At 44.5% G+C, this 22,116-nt stretch overlaps 2 protein-coding genes, 2 non-coding genes and 1 pseudogene across 5 annotated transcripts; 2 read left to right on the top strand and 3 right to left on the bottom strand.

The window, feature by feature from the left end:
- Positions 1-598: 598 nt before the first annotated feature.
- LOC311368759 (ubiquitin carboxyl-terminal hydrolase 47-like) lies at positions 599-8,235 on the bottom strand (annotated as a pseudogene). Its single transcript, XR_014684239.1, has 5 exons — positions 8,229-8,235; positions 7,320-7,455; positions 6,752-6,882; positions 6,598-6,667; positions 599-836 (listed from the first exon to the last, which is right to left on the bottom strand). The product of XR_014684239.1 is annotated as a ubiquitin carboxyl-terminal hydrolase 47-like (transcript).
- A 358-nt stretch (positions 8,236-8,593) lies between these two features.
- Positions 8,594-9,331, bottom strand: LOC311368251 (uncharacterized protein). Its single transcript, XM_084487037.1, has 2 exons — positions 9,155-9,331; positions 8,594-9,018 (listed from the first exon to the last, which is right to left on the bottom strand). The coding sequence occupies exons 1-2, from the start codon at positions 9,297-9,299 to the stop codon at positions 8,879-8,881; spliced, it is 285 nt and encodes a 94-aa protein (XP_084343163.1). The 5' UTR covers positions 9,300-9,331; the 3' UTR covers positions 8,594-8,878.
- A 633-nt stretch (positions 9,332-9,964) lies between these two features.
- On the top strand, positions 9,965-11,690 carry LOC311368246 (uncharacterized protein). Its single transcript, XM_084487032.1, has 4 exons — positions 9,965-10,132; positions 10,303-10,403; positions 10,881-11,051; positions 11,143-11,690. Exons 1-4 carry the CDS (start codon positions 10,042-10,044, stop codon positions 11,596-11,598), a joined length of 819 nt encoding a protein of 272 aa, XP_084343158.1. The 5' UTR covers positions 9,965-10,041; the 3' UTR covers positions 11,599-11,690.
- Positions 11,691-20,602: 8,912 nt separating this feature from the next.
- AC3HAE_038952 (transfer RNA serine (anticodon UGA)) lies at positions 20,603-20,684 on the top strand. The gene has a single exon. It is a non-coding gene; the product is annotated as a tRNA-Ser (tRNA).
- Positions 20,685-20,982: 298 nt separating this feature from the next.
- On the bottom strand, positions 20,983-21,056 carry AC3HAE_039011 (transfer RNA threonine (anticodon AGU)). The gene has a single exon. It is a non-coding gene; the product is annotated as a tRNA-Thr (tRNA).
- Positions 21,057-22,116: the final 1,060 nt, after the last annotated feature.

Here is a 22,116-nt window from a genome sequence, read left to right as displayed (position 1 = left end):
ATTTATGGATTTAGCCTATATTACATTTATTTTAAACAAGACACATTTGTGTGTGGATCAGAAATGTGTTTGTGAAACTTATTTTTGTTTATGGATTTATTTTACATTTATACATGCCGATATCCATTTGTGTGTGCATTGAAATGTATTTGTGAGAAGAGAGTAATTTATATATAAATCACAAAATACATTTGTGAATCCTTCTCTGTGCATTCATTATTAATGAGACTGTTCTATGGGCTTAAATTTGTCTCATTAATATCTGTAAACGCACAGATGGTGATCTACTAATGTTTTTGATTTGCACACGTGTTTTGCTATCCACAAATACAAATTTATAATTTGTAACTTGTATTTTGGTTTTTACATACTTGTAAATATATTGTGTTTTTGTAAATACACAATTTTACATTTGTAAAAACAAAAAGCCATTTGCAAAACTGAAAATTCTGCTCGTGAAGTATGACTCAGCATTTGTGGATCATTACTCACGCACACGCATCTCTTTCCTCACTTACGCATTTTTGAGACATTCTTGTCGAAGATCCGCACAAGATTCAACCCTTCTTCCTGTGAAAGGCACGGACTAAATATTATCTCAAATCACAAACATATAATACAATAGGACAATCATAAAAATAACTCTGCTGAGGGTATTCTCCTTTTTGTACTCGAATTATAGGCTACAATCAAGTCTACAGGTTTCTTACCACGTTATAAACTCCTATGGAGGCGTTATTAATGGGGAGGTTGAGAGTCCAAAATGAATTGCATTCATCAGTGCTTTTTCTACACTGAGAACATGACGTGTGGTGAATTAACTTTCCATGGAAAACCTGTAAACACACACACACACACACACACACACACACACACACACACACACACACACACACACACACACACAATATATATATATATATAATTGGCTCAAAGTACACAATAGCAATGGGACTTGGTGTGTGTCCAGTCCAGAGGGGTGTTCCACAAAGCCGGTTTTATCACTTACCCAGCTAAGTTAACCCAGGGTTAGCGGCAACCTTTCCGTTCCAAAATGACCACGGCATGTAAGTTGCTATGGAAACATATGCTCTCAATCAAACCTGAGGGGTGTTCCACAAAGCCGGTTTTATCACTTACCCAGCTAAGTTAACCCAGGGTTAGCGGCAACCCTAGGTTTTCCGTTCCAAAATGACCACGGCATGTAAGTTGCTATGGAAACATATGCTCTCAATCAAACCTGAGGGGTGTTCCAAGAACGGAGGTTTAACAAACACAGAGTTAACGCTGAACTCTAGGTTGTCCGATCCTGTGCCGACTAACCCAGAGCTGTCGGTTCCACAGCACCGGTTATGAATTAGTTCAATCAACACGGGGTTGGTTAACACAAGGTTGTGCGCGTTCACGGCAAACCTATAAAGACGTGATGTATGGATCATGGAAATCCTGATCAAAATGGCGAAACGGGCCGCATATTTTACCGATCAAGGTACTAATTATTCTTTTTCCTCCCTCAGCAACTAAAGAATAAAAATGATGGAAGAAAAGTGTTTTTTTTATTTTTTTTTATTTAAATGATTTCTGCAAATGTGGTCTCGCATCCTTTGTCAGCCCTTACAAACATTTGCGAATGTGTTCCTCCTCGAGGAACGGGTAAAGTGGGGAGGCATCTCTTTGCGCAGAGTGGCTATTGTGGAGGACGGCGCATGCAACAATTACATCGCATGCCCGTTCCGGACAAACTCTTAGTCCACGTAGGCATTGGAATCTGGACTTCAATATCCAGAATGTATTTTCAATCTTAACGCGGGTTCTGCTGTGTGCCAGGTTAAATGTTGTCTGTGGTCCAGGAGCGGGATTAGGGTACGGGGTGATGAGCGTCGGGAGGCATTGATACCCTCGATCTCCTAGGAGATCCCCATCGAATTGCCCTGCGATCAAATACAAACTTTGAGCTATCTTGCACAAGCACAACAATTATATGAGGTCTATGATATGTTCATAATGCAACGCACCCTGTTGAAATGTATTGCTCACATTGGATGTGTGCCATCAATGCACCCAATTACATTAGGAAATCCTGAAATATAACACCCAGATGAAAAGTCAACAAGGATAATTTCGGAGCCATTTGGGAACACTTAAAGTAGATAATGCTGACCTGCAAGTTGGTGAAACTCCATGAAGTTACGCAACAACCGCTTCAGCGCAAGACAGACGCACTGAGCGGCAGACGGTAGCTTTGCCTATGTGCTCAGCATCTCCTACACTGTACAAAAAGCTACCCGTCGCAAAAAAACGGAAAGCTATGCAAATTGTTTGTAGTGAACTGAGGGCAGATCCACGATTGGTAACATTTGCAATGTAGGGTTGGAGAAGGCTATTTAAATAGGCCTATATCAAAGAATCACGTGAAAAACTATATCTCTCCAGCAAAAAGTCATCCGGAAAGGACAATATGTCGAGCCGTGGTCTAATTAATCTCTCTGTGAATTGCACAAATTATTTGCGCTCCGATATCAATAGGCGAACACGTAAAAGCTGCGATAAACGTGGGTTTAAATAGCCTACTCTGAGCAAAACCGGGTTATCTTCCAAACTTAACCTGCGCAAAACCTGCTCCGACCAGGTTTGATTGAGAGCATATGTTTCCATAGCAACTTACATGCCGTGGTCATTTTGGAACGGAAAACCTAGGGTTGCCGCTAACCCTGGGTTAACTTAGCTGGGTAAGTGATAAAACCGGCTTTGTGGAACACCCCTCTGGTCGGAGCAGGTTTTGCGCAGGTTAAGTTTGGAAGATAACCCGGTTTTGCTCAGTAGGCTTTGAGTAGGCTATTTAAACCCACGTTTATCGCAGCTTTTACGTGTTCGCCTATTGATATCGGAGCGCAAATAATTTGTGCAATTCACAGAGAGATTAATTAGACCACGGCTCGACATATTGTCCTTTCCGGATGACTTTTTGCTGGAGAGATATAGTTTTTCGCGTGATTCTTTGATATATTTAAATAGCCTTCTCCAACCCTACATTGCAAATGTTACCAATCGTGGATCTGCCCTCAGTTCACTACAAACAATTTGCATAGCTTTCCGTTTTTTTGCGACGGGTAGCTTTTTGTACAGTGTAGGAGATGCTGAGCACATAGGCAAAGCTACCGTCTGCCGCTCCGTGCGTCTGTCTTGCGCTGAAGCGGTTGTTGCGTAACTTCATGGAGTTTCACTAACTTGCAGGTCAGCATTATCTACTTTAAGTGTTCCCAAATGGCTCCGAAATTATCCTTGTTGACTTTTCATCTGGGTGTTATATTTCAGGATTTCCTAATGTAATTGGGTGCATTGATGGCACACATCCAATGTGAGCAATACATTTCAACAGGGTGCGTTGCATTATGAACATATCATAGACCTCATATAATTGTTGTGCTTGTGCAAGATAGCTCAAAGTTTGTATTTGATCGCAGGGCAATTCGATGGGGATCTCCTAGGAGATCGAGGGTATCAATGCCTCCCGACGCTCATCACCCCGTACCCTAATCCCGCTCCTGGACCACAGACAACATTTAACCTGGCACACAGCAGAACCCGCGTTAAGATTGAAAATACATTCTGGATATTGAAGTCCAGATTCCAATGCCTACGTGGACTAAGAGTTTGTCCGGAACGGGCATGCGATGTAATTGTTGCATGCGCCGTCCTCCACAATATAGCCACTCTGCGCAAAGAGATGCCTCCCCACTTTACCCGTTCCTCGAGGAGGAACACATTCGCAAATGTTTGTAAGGGCTGACAAAGGATGCGAGACCACATTTGCAGAAATCATTTAAATAAAAAATAATAATAAAAACACTTTTCTTCCATCATTTTTATTCTTTAGTTGCTGAGGGAGGAAAAATAATAATTAGTACCTTGATCGGTAAAATATGCGGCCCGTTTCGCCATTTTGATCAAGATTTCCATGATCCATACATCACGTCTTTATAGGTTTGCCGTGAACGCCCACAACCCTGTGTTAACCAACCCCGTGTTGATTGAACTAATTCATAACCGGTGCTGTGGAACAGACAGCTCTGGGTTAGTCGGCACAGGATCGGACAACCTAGAGTTCAGCGTTAACTCTGTGTTTGTTAAACCTCCGTTCTTGGAACACCCCTCTGGTCGGAGCAGGTTTTGCGCAGGTTAAGTTTGGAAGATAACCCGGTTTTGCTCAGAGTAGGCTATTTAAACCCACGTTTATCGCAGCTTTTACGTGTTCGCCTATTGATATCGGAGCGCAAATAATTTGTGCAATTCACAGAGAGATTAATTAGACCACGGCTCGACATATTGTCCTTTCCGGATGACTTTTTGCTGGAGAGAAATAGTTTTTCACGTGATTCTTTGATATATTTAAATAGCCTTCTCCAACCCTACATTGCAAATGTTACCAATCGTGGATCTGCCCTCAGTTCACTACAAACAATTTGCATATGTAACCGGGTGGTTATTGGCTGTATAAATGTATATATTGTATTTCCCTTCTGTGTCTTTTAGTTATGTTGCAGCAGGTCTGGCGATTGCAGCAGGTGTGTGTCACGCCCCTTACCGGCACCTGTAGTGCAGCCGCGTCATGGGCTGCTAATGCAGACCTGTTCATATAGTCCCGTGGTTGTTCAGTCTCTCTCTCTCCTCTGCCAAGTATGTGCCATGTGTTCGCTCTCCAGGTTGGCGTGTATGCCGTGATGGTGTGTGTGTGTGTCCCCTTCCGGTTAGCCACCGCTGCTAGCTTCTGACGGCTTCATTATTTGTTGGTGCAGGCTACAGCCCGCCATGCAGCCTGCCTGGCGTTAGGTTGCTGTTGTTGCCCTGCCTTGCCTCTTGCCTTTATCTCCACGTTTTGTTTATTTTTGTTGCCTTGCTCATAGTTGCTCTGCCCTCGTCAGTTAGACGCTCGTTTTAAAGTAGTGTACTGTAGTTCAAGACGGACTGACCGCGACTCCTTAGTGGGGGGGTGGGAAGTAGCACAGCTTTGAGGACCTGCAAAAGTTATGCATGTAGCATTATGGGTTTTGTTTTCTTTTGTGTTGAGTTGAGTTTGTTTGATATTTTGTTTGGTTTCTTTTCTCTTTGTTTGCTGTGCAGGACCTCAGCTTAGTTATTTCCTCAGTCTCAACTTAAGCTGAGTCTGTGGTACAGATTAATATTGTGCTCTTTGGAAATAAAAATAACTAATTGTTTTTTTACAGTAGATAAGTAACTTAAATAAATTAGTGTTCCCATTTGTGACTAAATAAAACTTGTTAAACTTTCTATAAACCGTGCCTGTATTCATTTGTGTACCGACCTGTGCTCTGAGAAAGTAAAGTTTGAAAAAGAGTAAATTCTTTAGGTGCAAGTCCTAAGGTGGCGTTGTTGGTGTAACTCCCTAGATCATCCTTTCGTTTATCGCCCCCGCCACACATAGCTTTCCGTTTTTTTGCGATGGGTAGCTTTTTGTACAGTGTAGGAGATGCTGAGCACATAGGCAAAGCTACCGTCTGCCGCTCAGTGCGTCTGTCTTGCGCTGAAGGGGTTGTTGCGTAACTTCATCGTTTTTCCGGGCCATAAACCCACGAGACGCATTCAAATGGAGTTTCACGAACTTGCAGGTCAGCATTATCTACTTTAAGTGTTCCCAAATGGCTCCGAAATTATCCTTGTTGACTTTTCATCTGGGTGTTATATTTCAGGATTTCCTAATGTAATTGGGTGCATTGATGGCACACATCCAATGTGAGCAATACATTTCAACAGGGTGCGTTGCATTATGAACATATCATAGACCTCATATAATTGTTGTGCTTGTGCAAGATAGCTCAAAGTTTGTATTTGATCGCAGGGCAATTCGATGGGGATCTCCTAGGAGATCGAGGGTATCAATGCCTCCCGACGCTCATCACCCCGTACCCTAATCCCGCTCCTGGACCACAGACAACATTTAACCTGGCACACAGCAGAACCCGCGTTAAGATTGAAAATACATTCTGGATATTGAAGTCCAGATTCCAATGCCTACGTGGACTAAGAGTTTGTCCGGAACGGGCATGCGATGTAATTGTTGCATGCGCCGTCCTCCACAATATAGCCACTCTGCGCAAAGAGATGCCTCCCCACTTTACCCGTTCCTCGAGGAGGAACACATTCGCAAATGTTTGTAAGGGCTGACAAAGGATGCGAGACCACATTTGCAGAAATCATTTAAATAAAATAAAAAAATAAAAAACACTTTTCTTCCATCATTTTTATTCTTTAGTTGCTGAGGGAGGAAAACGAATAATTAGTACCTTGATCGGTAAAATATGCGGCCCGTTTCGCCATTTTGATCAGGATTTCCATGATCCATACATCACGTCTTTATAGGTTTGCCGTGAACGCGCACAACCCTGTGTTAACCAACCCCGTGTTGATTGAACTAATTAATAACCGGTGCTGTGGAACCGACAGCTCTGGGTTAGTCGGCACAGGATCGGAAAACCTAGAGTTCAGCGTTAACTCTGTGTTTGTTAAACCTCCGTTCTTGGAACACCCCTCAGGTGAATCCAACATGCAGGAGATGTTTATTTTGAAGGTGCACCTCACCTGTGAGGCCTCAGAACTGGCCAGACTTGTATCTTCTCAAAATACTCGGCCGCATCTTGCTGCTTCCATACTGAAGGATGAAGAGACAAAGGGTTTTAGAATTACAGATCATCGGATACACGCTCCCTATTTTTCATTAGGTTTCTTTGTGTACCATTTTCTATCCCAAGTCTGTGGATGATGTATTCTGTAGTGGGAGAACCGGTATCCAGCTGAAGGAAGAGATCTTTGAGCTGAGCATCGATGTAGGAGGTTTTGGAGGTTTCGCTGCTGCAAATACAAAATCTGTGGATTTGGTGAAGAGATGGCAAAGGGTTAAAGTCAAAGTCAAAGTCAGCATTTCTTCCCATGTATCAGACATACAAAGGAATCAAAAAGACGTTTCTCCCTGTCCCCCCACGGTGAAAGAGATAAAGTGCACAGGCACAACAGATAAAGACAAGACATTTCCTAACACTAAAGTAAACAATAAAGTGCACAACAGCAAGACATTTACGTATATGTATATGTATATGTATATGTAAGAAAGTAGCAGCAAAGGGTTTCTGTAGTTGTAATAGTGCAAAACACAGTCAGTAATAGCAGCAAAATATATATTGTATGATATATTGTATAGTGCAAAATATATATATTGTAATAGTGCAAAAAGACAGTCAGTTAATGATAGATGAGTGTAGGCCTGTAGGAACAGAGGTAGAGGGGTTAGGAGGACTGAAACAAACCTTTGGACAGCTTCTCTGAATTCTTTGGTCATGAAGAGCACTTGAAGCACGCTGTTCAGGTAGCAGGTGGAGCCCTGATTTCTCAAGCCTCTGTAGGCCTTGGATTCTGCATCGTGAGAGAGAAGACATACCACGGCTTATACATGCCAATTAAAACATCCAACTAAATATAGGAAGAATGTCCCGTCAATCAAAAATACAACTGTACCTGCTCGATCTGGACTATTAAAATCACTCATGGCGTGTCCCTTTGAAGGAAAATAAATTTTAATAGTTATGTAACGACCCTACCGGTAACTTCAGAATGTCCAGTCGCAAGTTCTTGTTAACCGTTTATTCTCTCAACCTGGTCACCGTAACCCGAAAAACCAATACACACACAAAACCACCGGTTCACCGGCACACCCACCTGCACCCGCAACGCTTCCACGTGCAAGCCCCCACCCTCCTGTTCTCCCAAGCCCCGCCCCCAGCCGACCCGGCGACCCACTCCCCACACCGACCGGCAAGTAGACCTAAACACCACAACACATGCACATAGAACCGGCACAACAAAGTAACACAATGCAAACACATAACACAAAACACACAAACTCCCAAAGAGTCTCAGGGTCGCTACAGTTATTAGGAATAGTGAAATTATTAAATGTATGAATTGGTTCGTTGTGGAATTTAAGAGAAAAGATGTCGACGCTCATAAGAATTTTTCCAGCCCTATAATTACAAGCGCGCGTATTTATCCATTTCCAAATGCAAATCAAAATTGTTGTTGATCAGAAATCGACTCTTGGAATATTCATTTAAAAACCATCGGGTCGTCATGCCTAAGCTCGGCTCAGTCCAGTGTTGCCTGCTCGGCTGCTCCTCGACACAAAATGGAGTTTAACTATTGTTGAGCCATTCTTTCACTTTCCATTTCGAAGCAAAGCCATGAAAACAACATTCATGTGTTTCATCAGCTGGTCATAGTTAGGGTTAGGTTAGGTCTAGTTAGGTATATTTAGAGGATAAAATACGCACTGCGACAATGACGTTTAAATAATAAATGAAGAAGAAAAAAAAGACAACTAAATGCTCGAATGAAATAATATATGATGATTTCACAACATTCCTCTTTCACTTACGGTTAATTATTTTTACATAGGCCTATGTAAACATGTTTGCAGAATATAGGCCTACCATGTCCCTATCTGGGGATGACTATGACTTATTATTTGATAAATGCCAACGTAATTAGTCTGGTAATAATAGCCTATTATATAATATTCTAATAACTTTGGTAAGACATACGGCACCTTATTTCATATTGATTGAGTATTTTATTAAGATTAAACAAATCAAACGAAATATTGTCCGGGGGCATTCCGTTAAATGCGTCATTAAGTCATCCAACAAGTACAAAGTCGACGATGACAATCATTCCAATGAACATAAACATATGATGAAACATAGCCTGCAGTAAAGTGCAAAGTGGGGGGGTGGGGGTGGGGGGTCTGGGAGCCACGGGGTCCACGGAGCCACGGGGGGCCATAGGGGATCGGGGTGCCACTGCGTTGTCGCTAGAGCCGGACTCCGCCCGGGACCTTGATCACCATGTGGATCGCGGACTTGTGTTGAACTCCATAAGAAACCAGGGTCCTCTTGTCGTCATCCAGCCCATCGGTTGTGAAGATCAGGCGGATGTTGTCCATGCTGCTCCCTGGAAACCGAGACAATATTGGACACGAATGCACCGTTAAAAGGCCAAATCCACAGGCTATACCCGGCAGCTGTTGGTTCGGTTATTAGTTGGTTCGAAAATTAAATAATGGTATTTTAAAGGCCATGTAGGCTACCTGCTCTCCCTGGAAGACGCGCGGCTATCTTCTCCTTGAGCTGCAGCACTGTCACCGCCTTCATCTGTTCGTCAGTATTACACAAGTCGATGGTCATGTTATCTCCGTTAAACCCGTTCACTATGACCTGGTAGAGCTTCCCCATGGTGTCACATGAGGCAGAATGACCATACTTAACGTGAGTCCGGTTATTAAAGGGAGACTCAAAGTTTCACTTTCCTTCTGGTCCGCGGAGTGAAGTCGGTGTTATATTGGTGGTTGTGCGCTCAGCTCCGACGACTCACCAGAGAGGAGCAGCGACGGTATCGGATGTGAAACCGACTACATGTCAGTGATTACAAGACCTGCAAGATCTACGACATTTTTAAAATTGCTTTTATTTTTTATCATTCCTTCTGAATTACAAACAACAATACGTTCATACAAGGACCAAAAAGCCTTAACAAGAACTTAAGCATATGAGAGAGGTTTGGCTCCAGAAATACTTTTCTAACCCTCAGCAAGTTGTTTCATAAACCTAACCTAGTTGTGTTGTCTAAACCTAACCAGTAATTGTGTTGCCTAAACGGTTTAGGTAACACAACTAGGCCTACTGGTTAGGTTTAGGCAACACAACTACTCATTAGGTTCAGGCAACAAAACTACTGGTTGGTTTATAGTAACCTAACCAGTAGTCGTGTTGCTTATAGTTTGTAACAATCTCAAACTAATAGTGGACTCATCACAGCCTTCAAGCAGAACGCTGACAGCCTGCTGCGAAGTCACGTGTTTTCTCAGAAAGAGAAAGAGAAGGTAGAAATAGAACCGAAATCCCGTCGTCTTCCAGTCGCCACCAACACGCAGCAGTTGGACTCATCTCAGCAAACGAGCAGTCGGTACAAAGCAAAATGAGCCAGCAGAATCCAGAGGAGAAGAGATATGATCCGGGAGACACCACTCTTAAATTTGTCAACAGACCAGATGACTTAGACCCGTTACGTAAGTGACCATCGAATTAATCAAATTAACCCCGCGTGTTGTTTTGAATTCAATATTGTAGCAGCAAATATGTCTATCCCTTATAATTCTGAACCGAAATGCTTTTATTTTGAGCCTCGATCAGGCTCATCGATTGATTACGACCAGTACGTGTGTCTCCCTCCCCTCAGCACCCGATGATGGAGACGAGCAGCTCAGAGCGGAGATGTCTTGCGGTCACGCCGTCACGCCAGAATCTCTGACCGGGTGGTGTCGCAGTTTGCTGGACCAGGTAGAGCAGCGATTCCCAACCCCCGGTCCGTGGACCGGAGCCGGTCCGTGGACCCTTTAGAACCGCGCCTTGAAATATTTCCAGTAAAATCCCAGAAAAAAATCCAGAATATACCTTGTTCCTTACTTATTTAATGATATGCCAGGTGTGGTGTGATTAGCTAGCTAGCTTAGTTACAAGACGTTTTAAAAATCTGCCCCTTATGACATCACAGGTGGGCGTGTCCACCTAGATGTGTGACGGATAGATGAGCAACGTTTGCTACGGTCCACTGGGTAGGCTGGTAGACTGATCTGTCCAGCATACATCCAGGTGGACACGCCCACTTGTGATGTCATAAGGGGCAGATTTCCAAAACGGCTTCTTACGGCTAATCACACCACACCTGGTGGCATTTTAACAGTGACTAGTTTCACTATTGTGTAGAAAAAGTAGTACCAAAAGAGTAACGTTTTGTCGTGTGTTCTTCCTCCGCAGGGCCAGTACACATTTCAGTGCCCTGCCCTCACGGTGGGCACGGAGCCATGTGGTGCCGAGTGGCCCTATACAGAGGTCCGCCGGCTGGCCCTACTGACAGCAAAAGAGATGCTGGACTTTGAAACGATATTGGGCCGTCTAGCTGCCACACAGTTTTGTGACTTTAAAGAAGTAAGTGGGCTTATTATGTGTCCAGAGGAGGAAACAATGAGACAAAATGTCAGCTATTTCATGGCCCCCCTTTTGTCTTCATCCCAAACAGTGCCCTGGCTGTAAGACCTACGTGGAACGAGAGGCCTTGGACAATCTCTGTTTCCAATGCACTATCTGTAAAGAAAGCAACAAGCCCACCATGCAGTTCTGCTGGCAGTGTCTGAAGCCCTGGAAGGGGAGGGCGCCCCGCAGCGACCGCTGTGACAACGACGACTGCTCAGACAAGGATCTGGAGCTGCTGAAAGGGTGTGGCAACATCACACTGTCCCAGGTGGCGGGGGTGGGGCCCTGCCCTTCCATCCGGGCCTGCCCCACCTGTGGCATAAAGGTGGAGCACGACAAGACCGGCTGCAAGAACATCCTGTGTCCACGCTGTAAGGTGGAGTTCTGCTTTGTGTGTCTGAAGCTCACCACGAAGTGCCTGGAGACCAGCTCCTATTTCATAGCGTGCAGCAGCGGCATCGCACCGAGGCAGACCGCCGTGCCAATATGGAACAGAAAATAACACTGTATTTGATTGATTAATCTATCATTCATGTTGTCGACACAATGCCTTATAAGAATGTTATATGACAATAAAAGTTTTTTTGGAATGGACCCACCACTGCCCATTATTATATAAAATATTTAAGATACAACATGCCACCCTATTAATTGCCTATTTAGAAAATCACATATTTTCTGTGGAAGCTTTAAATTCATTTGCATAGTCTGATTTAAAGGAATTTGGGAAACTCCAAAGGTGTGGAACTTGATGTGCATAGGAATGCATTATATCCATTAACACCCTCAAGTGCTGTATTGACAATGATAATGGGGAAACAACATAACCCTCCTTTAGCATGGGTTACTCCTGACCAACCTTTACGAAAGGAAAGGAGATATTGGTATCTGATGAAAAAATATTTCGATCCTTATAATCCTTTACGTCCTATCCTTTATAAGCAATATTTAAATAAACATTCCACCGAAGAAGTTTACCGGCTCTACGCGAAGACGCATGAGAGACGCGGTAAAGCAGAAGAAGAGAAGAGAAGTGTGTAAGTTATCTCTCATAAAACAACGGGCAATGTTGCTTCAGGTTTACGCTCTTTATTTCTCCGTGCGTGTCACACATCAGCAGTAACTTACAACTCACCGGAACTACGTTCGCTGCCGTTATCAGTACATGAACTTGGATCACTGCGCGGCTGCGCGTATACACAAAACAGTCCCCTGAATACCACCTCATATGACATCTCCCCTCTTTTGAGTCATAGACATTAATGTATGCAAACAATAACTACACACAATAGTGTGTAAGTTATCTCTCATAAAACAACGGGCAATGTTGCTTCAGGTTTACGCTCTTTATTTCTCCGTGCGTGTCACACATCAGCAGTAACTTACAACTCACCGGAACTACGTTCGCTGCCGTTATCAGTACATGAACTTGGATCACTGCGCGGCTGCGCGTATACACAAAACAGTCCCCTGAATACCACCTCATATGACATCTCCCCTCTTTTGAGTCATAGACATTAATGTATGCAAACAATAACTAAGAAAAACTGCAGTGTCTCTTTTCCTAAGAATTGTACAAACGAGGCAGGTAATGATAAGAGAGAATAGCAATTAACTTAAGTATGATTAATCTACAGTGTATGTTAGTGGAACACTCTGTAACTTAATAACATGTTTTACTTGCCAGCCATTTATAAACAGGACAAGAAAGTGCTGTAACACAACAGGAAGAGTAACACTAACAGTGCACATCTGCATTCAGTCTCTTCTTTTATTCTTTCTCTATTATTTCCCTGAGGTTATGGGGTAGACTGCCCATTCACCTCCATAGCTGCCGGAGATTATTCTGCTCCATTGTTGGCTGGCTATGTGTTAAGTACAAAGTCTTTAAATCTGTCAGGTGGACGGATGACTCTTCCACTGGAAGTCACCTGAGCCTGATCCTGTCCCCCAGGCTCCGCTGGAACAGTCTCTCTGACAGGTGAATCTGGATGTGAGCACAGGGGTGATGATGGTTGTTCACTCGCCTGCTTGCTCTCTGTCTCGTCTGGCTGTTGAACAGGAAGGAAGGTTGGGCGCAGGTGGCGCCTGTTCCTCCGCAGTGTTCCACGGTCCATCTGGATCAGGTAGGACCTTGGTGTTGTGTGTGGTTGTTGGACTGTACCTGCTGTCTCCCATTTTGACTCTCCATCGAGCTTCACCACTACTCTCTCCCCTTTTCTGAGAGGTGGGAGTGCTTTGACACCGTGGCGCCTGTTGTAAGTGCGTCTGTAGTTCTCCTTCGCCTTGGCGTCAGCTTTACGCACCTTTGTGAAGTCAGGCCATTTTGGGGCGAGGACTTTGTCAACTGTGGGCACAGTTGTCTTAATCTGGCGGCCCAACATGAGCTGTGCAGGGCTGGCACCCGTGGCTTGTAGCGGTGTGGCTCTGTAGCTCATAAGAGCCAGGAACGGGTCGGCCTGTCGAAGAATCTTCTTCGCCGTCTGAACTGCCCTCTCAGCCTCACCGTTGGACTGGGGGTAGTAAGGGCTGGAGGTGATGTGTTTAAAATCATAGGCAACAGAAAAGCTTTGAAACTCCTTACTAGAAAACTGTCGTCCGTTGTCTGTGTGTAGCTCATCTGGACACCCCCACCTGGCGAAGATGTTCTTCAGACGCGCACAGGTGGTCCCACTGGTCATGTCGGTTAAGTGCGCTATTTCCAAATAGCGAGAAAAATAGTCAATGACAATCAGGTAGTTTCTTTTTTTATACTCGCAGATGTCGGCGCCGACCTTCTGCCATGGCCTTTGAGGTAGCAGTGTTGTCATCAGAGGCTCCTTCCTCTGTGTTGGTCTGATTTGCATGCATTCAGGGCACTTTGTCACCAGTTCTTGGATCTCCTTCTCTAGTCCGGGCCACCACACACTCATTCGCGCCCTCTCGCGACACTTAGTGATGCCCTGGTGCCCATCATGCAAACGGTGGTGTATGTCACCTCTCATACTGTGTGGGACAACAATTCGATCTCCATACAACAGAAGTCCCTTTGAGGTTGACAGGCTGTTACCCCATTGGTGGTATGCTCTGGCCTGTACTGGGACGCTGCCCACATGCTTTGGCCACCCATGTGTCACCAGTTTACTCACCACCTGCAGGTCATGGTCAGTGCTAGTCTCTCGCTTGATCCGCTCCAGCTTGGAGGGCGACACTGGCCATGCTGCGTGAGCTGCATCTTCGAACACTGAAACATCACTGGTTAGTTCTGATATTTCACTCTGTATTACAGATAGTGGCTGTCTGGACAGTGTGTCAGCTACTGTCAGTGTTTTCCCTGGCACGTACTCTGCAGTGGGGTTGTATCTCATCAGACGCATAAGCAGGCGTTGGCACCTCAGGGGAACCATGTCGAGGTCTTTGTTGTTGATCAGTGGAGCTAGTGGTTTGTGGTCGGTGTGCACTGTGAAGCTGTCTAATCCGTACAGGTAGGTGGAGAATCTTTCACAGGCCCAAACGACCGCCAAACACTCTTTCTCTATCTGCGCGTAGCGCCGTTCCGCATCGGTCAATGTTCTGGAGCAAAAAGCTACTGGTTTCAGTCCCTCGACATGGCGCTGTAGCAGCACGGCACCCAGCCCAAAGCTACTTGCATCTGCGCTCACTATTGTGGGTTTGTTTACATCATAGAATGCAAGTGTGGGTGCTGTGGAGATGAGTTGTTTCACCTTGTTGAAAGCGTTGATTTGTGCTGCGTCCCAGGTCTATGCCGCGTCAGTTTTCAGCAGGTCGTTGAGGGGTTTTATTATATCTGACAGGTTGGGCAAGTATCTACCCAAATAATGAACCATACCCAGGAACCTCCGGAGGCCTGGCATGTCATCTGGTGGCTGTAGCTCTGTGATGGCACTTACTTTTGAGGGGTCAGGGCGGATGCCCTCTTCATCGATGAGGTGTCCCAGGTAGTTCAGCTGCTTTTGGCGCAGGCGGCACTTTCTGTCATTGAGCTTCAAGCCTGCACTCTCCAGGATCTGCAGGACATTCTGGAGTCTCTCTTCGTGCTCTTTCTCATCCCTGCCGTGGACGAGTATATCATCCATGTACACCTCAACCCCTTCCTGGCCTCTGAACAACACCGACATCTCCCTCCGAAAAATCTTCGGTGCACTGGAGATCCCAAACGGGAGCCGCTTGAAGAAGTACCTCCCCATGGGAGTGATGAACGTGGTCAGCTTGGCTGTTTCCTCCTCCAGCGGGATTTGCCAGAAGCCGCTAGCTGCATCGAGCAGGGAGAACACTCGGGACTCAGCCAGCCGTGGCAGTATGTCATCTATGGTAGGTAAGACGTACCTCTCCCTTTTAACTGCCACGTTCAGTTTCTTTAAGTCAACACAGATTCTCACATCAGCTGTTCGTTTGGGGACCGGGACCATCGGCGCGCACCACTCCGTTGGTTCTGTTACTTCCTCAATGACGCCACATTTCACCATTCTCTCCAGTTCAGCTTTAACTTTGGGGAGCATGGGTGCGGATACTCTCCTCGCAGTGTTCACACTGTACGGTACAGCATCATCTCGCAGACGGATTTTAACAGGTTTTATCTTTAAGAGGCCCACTTCTGTATCAAACGTGCCTTGGACTTCGTCCACTCTTTTCACTAGTCCCATGGCCACTGCGACAGCTCGGCCCAAAAGGTTGCTGCAGCTGTTTGTTTTGACCACATGTATGGTGAACTTGTATTGCCGGCATTTGTATTTTGTTAAAGCTGTGAACTGTCCTAGACCATCAAGTTTCCCCCCCGGGCTGTCAAAGTCCATGTCGTCGCTTGCTTACTGGGGTAGGTATTTGAGCTTGTGGTAGGTTTCATCTGATATCACACTGGCATCAGCGCCTGTATCTATCTTGAAGGTCACAGGAGTGTCTCTGATGGCTAGTTTAACCGTCCATGGTGTATTAGTGTCTGCAATGTAGGTGTACTTTGTTTTGATCTCACCTAGAAAATGTCTGCCACTGTGATCAGCCTCCTGCCTAACTGTGGTTACTTCATTCACTCTTGCAGAGCGACACACAACAGCGAAGTGTCCAGTCTTCTGGCAGTTCCTGCACTGTGCATTTCTGGCAGCACAGGCTGCGTGTTTGGGGTGATCCTTACCGCACCTGAAGCACTTGGTCTGTTTCCCCTCTCCGCCGCGGTGTCCCGGACCCGCGGTGTGGAAACTGCCGCGTCTGTTCCCCCATCCTCTGTGTGGATGAGCGGGAACCCCGCGTGCATGCGGTTGAGTCACTTCGCTGAGGTAGCTAGCATCAGCCGAGCTAGCTTTAGCCTGCTGGCTAATTTGCCCCTTTACCTGCTCCGACTGTCTCACAATCTCCACTGCTCTTTCCAGTGTCAAGTCCGCTGTCAACTGTAGTTTTTCCGATAACTCCTTGTCCACAATCCCGATGACCAGTCTATCCCGAATGTTCTCTATTTTCGCCGGACCGAACTGGCAGGTCTCAGCCAGCTTGTAGAGGGTACGGATATATTCCTCCGCCGATTCACCGTGCTTCTGCGCTCTGAGATAAAAACGAGCCCTCTCGTGGATAACATTCACTTTTGGAATGAAGTAGGTGTTTAACTTTTCCAACACAGTCTCATATTCGTCAGCATCTTCATCCTCCGCGAACACGAAAGTGTTGAACACCTGCTCGGCCTCCTTGCCGAGCGCATAGAGCAGCGTGCTAACCTGCACGTCCCCGTCTTCCAGGTTTAGTTTCGTAGCCATACGGTACCTTTGAAACCGCTGCCGCCACTCCGGCCACTGCTCCGGTCGAGTAAAGTCCAGTTTCTCGGGAGGACTAAACTTCGCCATGATCCACGTCCGAGTCGCTTTACTTCTGACACCATGTGTAAGTAACTCATAAAACAACGGGCAATGTTGCTTCAGGTTTACGCTCTTTATTTCTCCGTGCGTGTCACACATCAGCAGTAACTTACAACTCACCGGAACTACTTTCGCTGCCGTTATCAGTACATGAACTTGGATCACTGCGCGGCTGCGCGTATACACAAAACAGTCCCCTGAATACCACCTCATATGACAAGAAGAAAATACAATTGATAATAATGGATACCAATTCCAGAAACATAATTGTATGAATCTAAATGAATTAATTTATTGCTGGTTAGTAAGCACATAATTAATCGCCCTAATATTTAAAAAATGAAATGGTCACATATATGCTGTTGTGTTAACATTTTATTGACTAAAAATGCATTAGAACACGTCCATCTCGAAGACGAGTTCGTTCAGAATACACTCCTTCTCATACACTCCCGTAGCGTCACAGTGCATTTGCCTGTTAAAGCTCAGCGTCCATCCACTTCAATGGGGCTGCATAGAACAGCTTATTTTAGTGCGTCGAAAGTCGACGGTCATAGTCCGTCCCATTATGTCCCTCCCACGGACGCTCAGCGTCTCTGGGGGTGAATGGAGGAGTGGGCTGGCCTGGACGCTGGGCTTCTGCGTGATGATTGGAGGGTCTACGAAAGCCTGAGCTGCCGTTTGATTGACAGCGATTTTGAACTATAAAAAGTCACCGGAGCTCTCTTCATTCCTCCCATCGCGGATTTTGTAAACGAGTCTAAAGACGAACTGCAACCTATTTTTAAATATTTGCTTGGCAAAATTGCTAGACAATTTTCATTTTACATTTCATACACTTATTCCCACAATTCCTTGCTTCAGTTTAACACAATTCCCACATTTCCTTGTTCAAGTTCAATATAGTTTTGGTAGTTGGCCATCACTTTGATTCAGGGAGCCTGAGGTCTGAACTTCAAGTCCTGTATTCAGTTCAGGACTTGCAGGGTGACAGGGGAAGCTGTGTGATTTCTTGGTGTTCCTTAAAGACATGAAGTTGGACAGTGCAATGCCTCAGCTTTACAAACTGTTCTCATTAGTGGCAACAATTGGAGCTACACCTGCAGGTGTAGAAAGGAGCTTCTCCTGTTTAAAGCGGCTCAAGTCCTACACTCGTAACACAATGGACCATGGCCGTTTAAGCAGCCTAGATCTGCTGGCCATTGAGAGGATACTGGTCAAGTCACTGGAAAAGACAGCTAGTTGGTATGACAGAGCATTTCCTTGAAAAGGAACAGAGAGCATAATTTACGTAGCTATACATAAATTGACAATTTATATGATGTAGGCCGAAAAGGCCTCTTTGAAAGACCAGCAGCCGCCACTGCGATCCAAGTAGGGTCAAAGTAGACTGAATGTGTCACTGATTTCCTTAAAAATAAATAAAAACAATATGTTAACATCCAGTAAATTAAGCAATATCACACAAGGGAGTGCGGCATCGAGATATATGCTAACAGTTGGTACAGTCCACCAGCCTGACGACGTTGTAATGGGAGTCCACATCACACCTGGGGTTGAAATAGGGGTCCTTTGAAATTGCTTGTGAAGATACATCTGCTTTACCACTTTATCTCGACTCTGGTCTGGAGCCATTTATCTAATTGTGTATAATTGTAATTCATGTTTGTCAGTGTTCACCAATAACATTCAACGACAAAATCAACAGAAAACATTTTCACAGCCTTGTGGAGTTGTTTATTCAACTGCAAAGTACATCGTTTTCAGTGGTGAAGACAAAGTAAAGTAGCAAAGTAGATCAACAACATTGTTTGATAGATAGATATAGATAGATAGATAGATAGATAACATTATTTATCCCCGGGGGGAAATTAGGTCATCGTAGGCTATAGCAGCGGTAAAATACAATCAGAAATATAAAAATACAATCACGAGGTAAGGGCAAATATTGATATAAAAAAACAGTACAATACACGATATTGCACGAATATGCAAACACTATACACTATATGTACATAAGATGCTTAGCAGTTAATATTAAATAAACCAGGAGATATCCAAACCGGTGGAGAAGCATCTTGTTGTGTGGATGGTGTGTTGATCCACAGCTCAGTGTGCAAATAATAAATAAAAACAAACTAAAAACACAATAAAAAGTAAATAGAAACTATGAAGTACCAGGAGCTACTACGATAGGCTGCCACTCGCAGGGCGCCATCTTGCTCACTTACGAGAAGCCATAGTTTGATGATAACGTGTAAAGTAGATCAACAACATTTTTTGATAACTTGAGAAGGAATCATACAAAGAAAGAGCCGGTACACAACATTCCAGTGTAGGCCTACCTGAGTCACTCATGTTGTCCAGAAAAAGCGAAACTCATTCTGCGTGCCTGTTTTAGGCCAGCAATCTCTGTTGACATTAACCTCCACTCATAGGTGGGAGGAGCCTCCATCACACTATCAAAAATCCAGTTTATATATAATTGGTACTATAAGAGGCATGATAATCTACAGAATAACGCCACAGGCAAGACTAAAGACCAAAATACATGTTTCATCGTTTGTTTGAATGGAGGCTACATTGTAACGTAGCTGTTTAGTTTCACTTTCGGTATGTAACTTGAATGAGACGGGAACACAGTTTATACACACTGGGATTAAATTATATTATTTCACTTCTGACTTAAGACGAGTCTGTTGTGTTCACTTAGTGAAATACAATAAAAGATTCAAAGCACTAGTTTGTTAGACTAATCCAGGTGTAATACAGCCATACAGCAAACGTAACCTTACTTTAAAACGTGTACACCAAAAGTGTTCATCAGGGATTCAGTGACCCCTAGAGGATCCGCGAATGTATTGCAAGGGATCCGCAAATGTTTTTTTCTACCATTATATGTTTTTAACCTCCGCCTTTAACGCTTTATACATAGTGACAGCTAATTGATATGCATTTGTATTACCTGGCTCAGCTTATTCTATACAAGCTTTCACATTTGTAGTACTTATTTTTGTTAATTCTGGTCTCGGTGCTGCTATGCGTTGTGCCTCTGACGCTTTGACGGTAAACGACGTCGAGATGACGTTGACAGACCTTCCCCGGCGGCAGTTCCTCCGTTCAGCCCTCACCTCATCTTATTTAGAAAGACAATTTAATCTCTCAACGGGCTGAAAGATTTTTTGGAAGTGTATATTTCCTCATACATTTTTTACGAGGATCTATTTTCGCCAGGTTAAAAAAAAGAAGGCGAAATCAGGGTATCGACGAGTTTCCATATTTCGCCACGACTTCAACCCGATTTTAACGTCAGAGCCGTTTTGGCGAGAAACCGTAACGCGTTGCAAAGTAAACGAATCCGGGGAAACATGCTCCATATGCTCCATTTTCCTACATTCGATTCTTTCATCGCCCTTCTACGACCGAAAAGGTAGGCCTAAATCCTACACGAAAACAAACATGGCCGTCGACTTCTTAATTCCCCGTCTTCTTCCGTCTCCAGTTTATACATCGATTTTCATGATAAATGCAAAGTTGGTTTGGATTAATATGAAATAAATTGAATACCTAATTAAATTAATATGATTTTGACTTGTTTTTCACATTAATAATAATCAATAAAAAGGTTACGTATTTTTTGTTTTTTCTACACCATATGTGGTTGTAGCTGCGATGGCCGAGTGGTTAAGGCGTTGGACTTGAAATCCAATGGGATCTTCCCGCGCAGGTTCGAACCCTGCTCGCAGCGTGGATATGCACTTTTCCTGTAAGGTAACGTCTCAAGGATCGTTCAGTGTCACGCATTTTATTACTTTGCTTCAAGTGATCGGGGTGTTTACACGTGTAGCGTATCCATAGATGACACATGTAACTTACAAGTCAGTCCAAAGTAATGTCATATTCGACAGCTGCGATAGGTTGATCATAGTCTTACATTTACGTTTGTGTTCTTCATTTGGACATTTGGAGTATGTCTTGACTCTCATACAGCCGATTAATAAAGCACGTCTCCAAACTTTCACGCTGGGTCGCTCACGATCCACAAAAGGCAACGCTGGGATTCGAACCCAGGATCTCCTGTTTACTAGACAGGCGCTTTAACCATCTAAGCCACGTCGCCGGTGACACCATTCGAATCTGTTTCTTTTATTAATTCGGTAGGGGGATATAATCGAGAAAATTGACTTGTTATTTGGTATTTATTACGATATCACTGGTAAAAATAATATGGCTAAAAAATAAAGCTGAGGCTGAGGCTCGCATCGCCACACGATCTGCAGAACGAGGCTGGACTGCGCCCTCATCACGTCGCCACACGGTGGCGCTGTGGGACCAGTAATAACACACAGGATTGACAGTGTTGCCAGATTGGGCTAGATTTCCCACCCAATCTGTGAGGGCCCATACCTCAATAGTACATTTTATGAATAAAAGCTTTACGTTTCTTTACTATTTCCACATTGTTCACTTCTTTGGTTGAATTAATTGCATTTTGCTTAACTGTTGACTTTTGCCAAAGATATGAATGAAAAAGATCTGTTGTCCTCTTCTATCGCTCCTATATTCGTCTTTCTCTCCGTTCTTCTGGTCACGCGGTGCATCGATGTACATCGTACTGAAACTGCCTACTTTCTGCAGAACGCAACACAATAAACACGCAGCGTGGTTGGCGGCAGGATTCTCTCTGGTTCCGGTCGTCGTGTGGGCGACGCCGGTAGAGAAAGCTTTACTGGAGAACCGGAGAAAGCCTTACAAGTACTTTTACAGCATCAGGGGAAACCCACTATCAGTTACACACACACACACACACACACACACTGACTCATTTCAACATTTTCTCCATCTGACTTTCCTTTTCCATGATTTAGTCCTTCCTGTGATCTTAAAACCACAACTTCCCTTTCTCCTATGCACATATGTCACCTCGAATGACAGCCTGGGGAAACATTTTCAACCATTTTGTCATTGGAATGTATTATTACTGAGGCCAGTCAGAGGCTGATCTGGGCTGTAGCACGACGATATGAGGGGGACTGATGTCCATGAAGTTCCTCTACCTATCCGCACCCACATCCAGTGTGTGTGTGTGTGTGTGTGTGTGTGTGTGTGTGTGTGTGTGTGTGTGTGTGTGTGTCTGTGTGCGTGTGTTCGCACCGTGCGTACATGTGTGTGATGTCGGG

Source organism: Micromesistius poutassou (assembly GCF_964030765.1).
Source record: "Micromesistius poutassou genome assembly, chromosome: 23".
Taxonomy (NCBI): Eukaryota; Metazoa; Chordata; class Actinopteri; order Gadiformes; family Gadidae; genus Micromesistius; species Micromesistius poutassou.
This window is presented reverse-complemented; position numbering and strand designations above follow the sequence as displayed.

Excerpts from the sequence above, each read along its gene's own strand:
- LOC311368246 (XM_084487032.1), top strand. The coding sequence starts at position 10,042 with ATGAGCCAGCAGAATCCAGAGGAGAAGAGATATGATCCGGGAGACACC. Across the intron at positions 10,404-10,880 it reads GTCGCAGTTTGCTGGACCAG|GGCCAGTACACATTTCAGTG; the intron begins GTAGAGCAGCGA and ends CTTCCTCCGCAG. Across the intron at positions 11,052-11,142 it reads AGTTTTGTGACTTTAAAGAA|TGCCCTGGCTGTAAGACCTA; the intron begins GTAAGTGGGCTT and ends CATCCCAAACAG.
- LOC311368251 (XM_084487037.1), bottom strand. The coding sequence starts at position 9,299 with ATGGGGAAGCTCTACCAGGTCATAGTGAACGGGTTTAACGGAGATAAC. Across the intron at positions 9,019-9,154 it reads GCGTCTTCCAGGGAGAGCAG|GGAGCAGCATGGACAACATC; the intron begins GTAGCCTACATG and ends CTCGGTTTCCAG.